This window comes from Otolemur garnettii, unplaced genomic scaffold (assembly GCF_000181295.1).
Source record: "Otolemur garnettii isolate 467f Iridium unplaced genomic scaffold, OtoGar3 scaffold00098, whole genome shotgun sequence".
Classification (NCBI taxonomy): Eukaryota; Metazoa; Chordata; class Mammalia; order Primates; family Galagidae; genus Otolemur; species Otolemur garnettii.
Window position 1 is genome coordinate 478,562 of NW_003852493.1, and position 3,865 is coordinate 482,426.

General features: G+C 30.5%; 1 protein-coding gene across 5 annotated transcripts in view; it reads right to left on the reverse strand.

The window, feature by feature from the left end:
• The window catches only part of PRPF40A (pre-mRNA processing factor 40 homolog A), a 51,240-nt gene that overhangs the window by 14,162 nt on the left and 33,213 nt on the right, over positions 1-3,865 (reverse strand). For all 5 annotated transcript variants that reach the window (XM_003795939.3, XM_012808996.2, XM_012808998.2 and 2 more), the window contains 4 exons: positions 2,188-2,296; positions 1,581-1,645; positions 1,178-1,342; positions 349-457 (listed from right to left, as the gene is read on the reverse strand). In XM_003795939.3, coding sequence (XP_003795987.1) covers positions 349-457; positions 1,178-1,342; positions 1,581-1,645; positions 2,188-2,296 — 448 coding nt within the window. The remainder of the gene's footprint in view (positions 1-348; positions 458-1,177; positions 1,343-1,580; positions 1,646-2,187; positions 2,297-3,865) is intronic.

Sequence of the window (3,865 nt, forward strand, 5' to 3'; positions counted from 1 at the left end):
GTACTTTCTTGTAATGAAATCTTAATTGCATTAAAAAAAAAAACCTGAGTATTTTGAAAAAAAAATTATCTTATTTTTCAAAGCAGGCATAGGCTAGCCAATTATTGACAATATAAATAACAGGTGGATAAATCAGCACCTACTCCATCCATGCTAGCACTTACTATGCTAGAGGAAAAAGGATAAAAAAGCTTACTGTAGAAGCTACCCATTCTATTTAAACCTTACTTCTAATAAATAAGAAGCTATACTATAATAAACTGGATAACCTAAGCAACAAAAATGGACAAGTTCAGAATGATAAAAATTGTTGACTTATAAATTATCTATAATAACAACAAGTAATACCTTTTCTTTTTTTGAGAGAAAGAATAAAACATCTTCATAGATTTCAAGACGATCACGTTCTGATATTGCATTCCAGACTTCCATCTCTCCAAACATTTGCTCAGCTTTTCTATTTGTTAAAAAAAATACACAACAACAATTTTAAGCAATTTTAGTATAAAACTCAATTGAAATTTAAAACCATAAAAAGAATACTTTAAGTTCATAATTGTATTCAAAAGGAAAACTCTCGCATATTTAAGAAATAAATAAAATAGTATCGGTCTCTACTCCTCCTTAGTGATGGGGGAATAATTTCCATTGGGCAATGCTTTGTAGTCTTGACTATTTCTTGGAGAACCAACAGAGATTAGCAAATTGCCTATAGAACTAAATTATAGTTTTTTTCTGAGAAAGTGAGGGAAATAAAGCAGCACACAGGCAAAATAACGTATTGCAAACAATATTAAATTACCACAATTATAAATAAGGCAATCAAAAATTAAGAATGCTATATAAAGCAATTTTTCAAAATTCTATACCTACCTAATAAAAACAGCCCTTATTCTATTCCATCATTATTTAAAGTCAATGATTTCATTAAAAGGGAGATGAACTTGGTCATTAAATCTTCTCTTTTTCCACTTTTTCCTCCTCTTTTAATGTATAATTCAGTAAGTTTGTAAGTTAAATCTCACATTTAACTACTGATTTATCTCGCACCTTATGAAACTACCACATTCATAATCATCTATCTTTATTTAATGAGCATCTACTTTAGATTCGCTACTACTGTGCCTGACAAAATGTATGACAGAAACAACAATACAGTAAATGTAAAAAACCTTACTTGTATCTTGTTGTGGAAGTCATTTTCTCATGATTTTCAAGAAAACGTTGAAAGGACTCCTTGGCCTCTTTGTATTTTGATCTTGCCTCTTCTTTTTCTTCTTTTTCTGTCTGGACTTTATAGGCATTAAAGGCTTGCTTTTTTTCACTCAACTTTGCTAAAGCACTAAATAATAGAAAATACCAAGAGAATAAATAAGTGCAGGAGAATTAAATGTCAGTGGTTTGAAAAAAGTAATACAATTATTTTCATGTATAAATGAAGAAAATTTCAAAAATGTAGTATTTGGTAAACAATACAACAAAAGTCTGTGAGGTGGAAAGTTGTACCATTTCCAACAATTTTAAATGTGATAAGTTTGCTATGTTCAAAGTGAATAGTGAGTAAAAAATTGAAGTATTACCTGTATCGTGGATCATTAATGATCATTTTCATAGCTTGTTCCCATGAAGCATTGGACGGCACCCGCTGAAAACAATTTAAATGAAAAATTGAACATAGTTATAACAGGAAACCGAGTATTATACTCACTGCAAACATTAAGCCCTTCAGCTTTGCAGGAGTTTGAAAAAGTTCTAAAAATAGTTTTGTACTGAAGGCAAACCAGTAATATGCCTATACAGACTGAAAACTGTAACTAAAATTTAAACAGAACATGAATGCTTTTTTGTTACACTCCTGACTTAAAAAGGTAATTATCATGAATAAAAAATCTTAAGTATTAAGGTAAAAACGTACTAGTGTATCCTGTATTGTGTACCTGGTACACAACAATTTTTTTTGTTGAAATATTCATAAAAATTTTAAGAAAACAAGATACATTTAGTTGATTTTCAGTTATATAACAGTTGTTGAGATTATATTTTCAATAATGGCATGGCATAAAGTTGTTGATAATGACTAACTTATGTTTTAGGTGATGATTATATGTCACATTAAAATGTGTTATATGCACTTCATCTTAAACCAAAGGGTGAAGAGTACTAAAAAAATCTGTTAACATACATTACCTTTTCTTTCAACAATTCTTTAAAAGCCTGCTTTGCCTCCTCCTTTGTATTCCAAGTATATGTCTTTTTTGCTGGTTGACTCTCTTCTTCTTCTTTTTTGGGAGTAAAACTAAAGAGAAATTTGAACATGCTATCATAATTTAAATAAATGTTTGCTTCATTTAGAAACAATGCCTATTATTTATATGTTTGATATAGAGCTAAAATTTGGTAATTTTGCAATAAAATCTTATATGAACCCTAAAAACACACTTATCGATAGACAAACGAAGGTAATAGTTTTTCTAAGATAAACTGTTTTTAAGATTCTACAAATGCCAAAACAAACATTTAATTCCACCAAAACACTAGCTCCACTAGCCTATAGCTGCACACTTTTAAATGGCTTATTAATCATTCAGTGGTTTCCTATCAGTGGCATAATAACTTAGCATTTAGGCAAGTGTGTGTAAATATAAATCAGATATAGAAATGAATCTGAATCAGAACTGGCAAACTATGATCCACTAGCCAAATCTAACCTGCTGTTAGTTTTATAAATGTATTTTTATTGGAATATATACATGATCATGTGCTTTACAATAGAACCTCCATAGCTCATCACTTCAGGTTTTATTTTCATAGGCCAGACGTGCATCATATATATCTATTAGTACAGAAGGCCTAATTCCTTATGTTCACCACCTTCATATGTTGACCAGTTTGCTACAGTCCCTTGGGTGGTCAGTCAACTTACAGAGGTTCTTCTGTATTATGTTCATGACTAATTCTGTGTTACCAGCTGAACTGAGTTACCATACAGACACTGTATGGCATATAAAACAGAAAATTTCCTATCTGGTATTTTATGAAAGAGTTTGCAAAAACATGATCTCAAACAAAAAGAATTTACACAACCAAAAATCACTGACTTGTTCAGAGATTTTTTTTGAAATAAAAAAACTGTACAACCCTTACATTTCTTCCTATATGAAGTAGTACAGGGGGGGAAAAAACCACTTTCTTTTGTAGAAGAAGAGATACTGCAGTAAATACAAACAACAAAATCCAAGTACAGGTATATTCATAGCCTATGAATCAAGTAACCTCACGGGGAAATCGATTCCAAAAAGTACTGGAAAAAGCCCAGCAAAAACCCAAAAGCTACAAATGGTCTCTACTGTAGCAATGAAAATCAAAGCTTAATATATAATAAATGCTACAATGAAAAAAGCAGAAAACAACGGATTACTGTTAAAATTATGAAAAACATATTTTTGTGTAAAAAGAGGTTAAGTGTGAAAAGATGCAAAAGAACGTAATTTCAGAAAGCCTGAATGTCTACCAATGGAGGAACACTTTAAATTTCTAAATATCAGAAAAAATTGTAACAGTTTTCACTTTGGGAAACTGACTTAAGAGAAACAAACAGTCAAAAAAGGTTGGACGGATGAAGGCAATATACTTAAACATGATGAACGATCATGTTTAGATCATGAGATTATGGCTGATACTTTTTAAAGCTTGAAAACATGCTTAAATTCAAGAAATTTAGCTTGACTTTGTTTTTTATAGTTGTATAAAGCACAGCCATATGAAGTATTACTAGACAATGGGATATGTGAATATATACAAACTGTAAAACCTTTACACAGCTTTACTTTATCAGAAAGCTGTACAAATTTAGTTCCACTCTGAG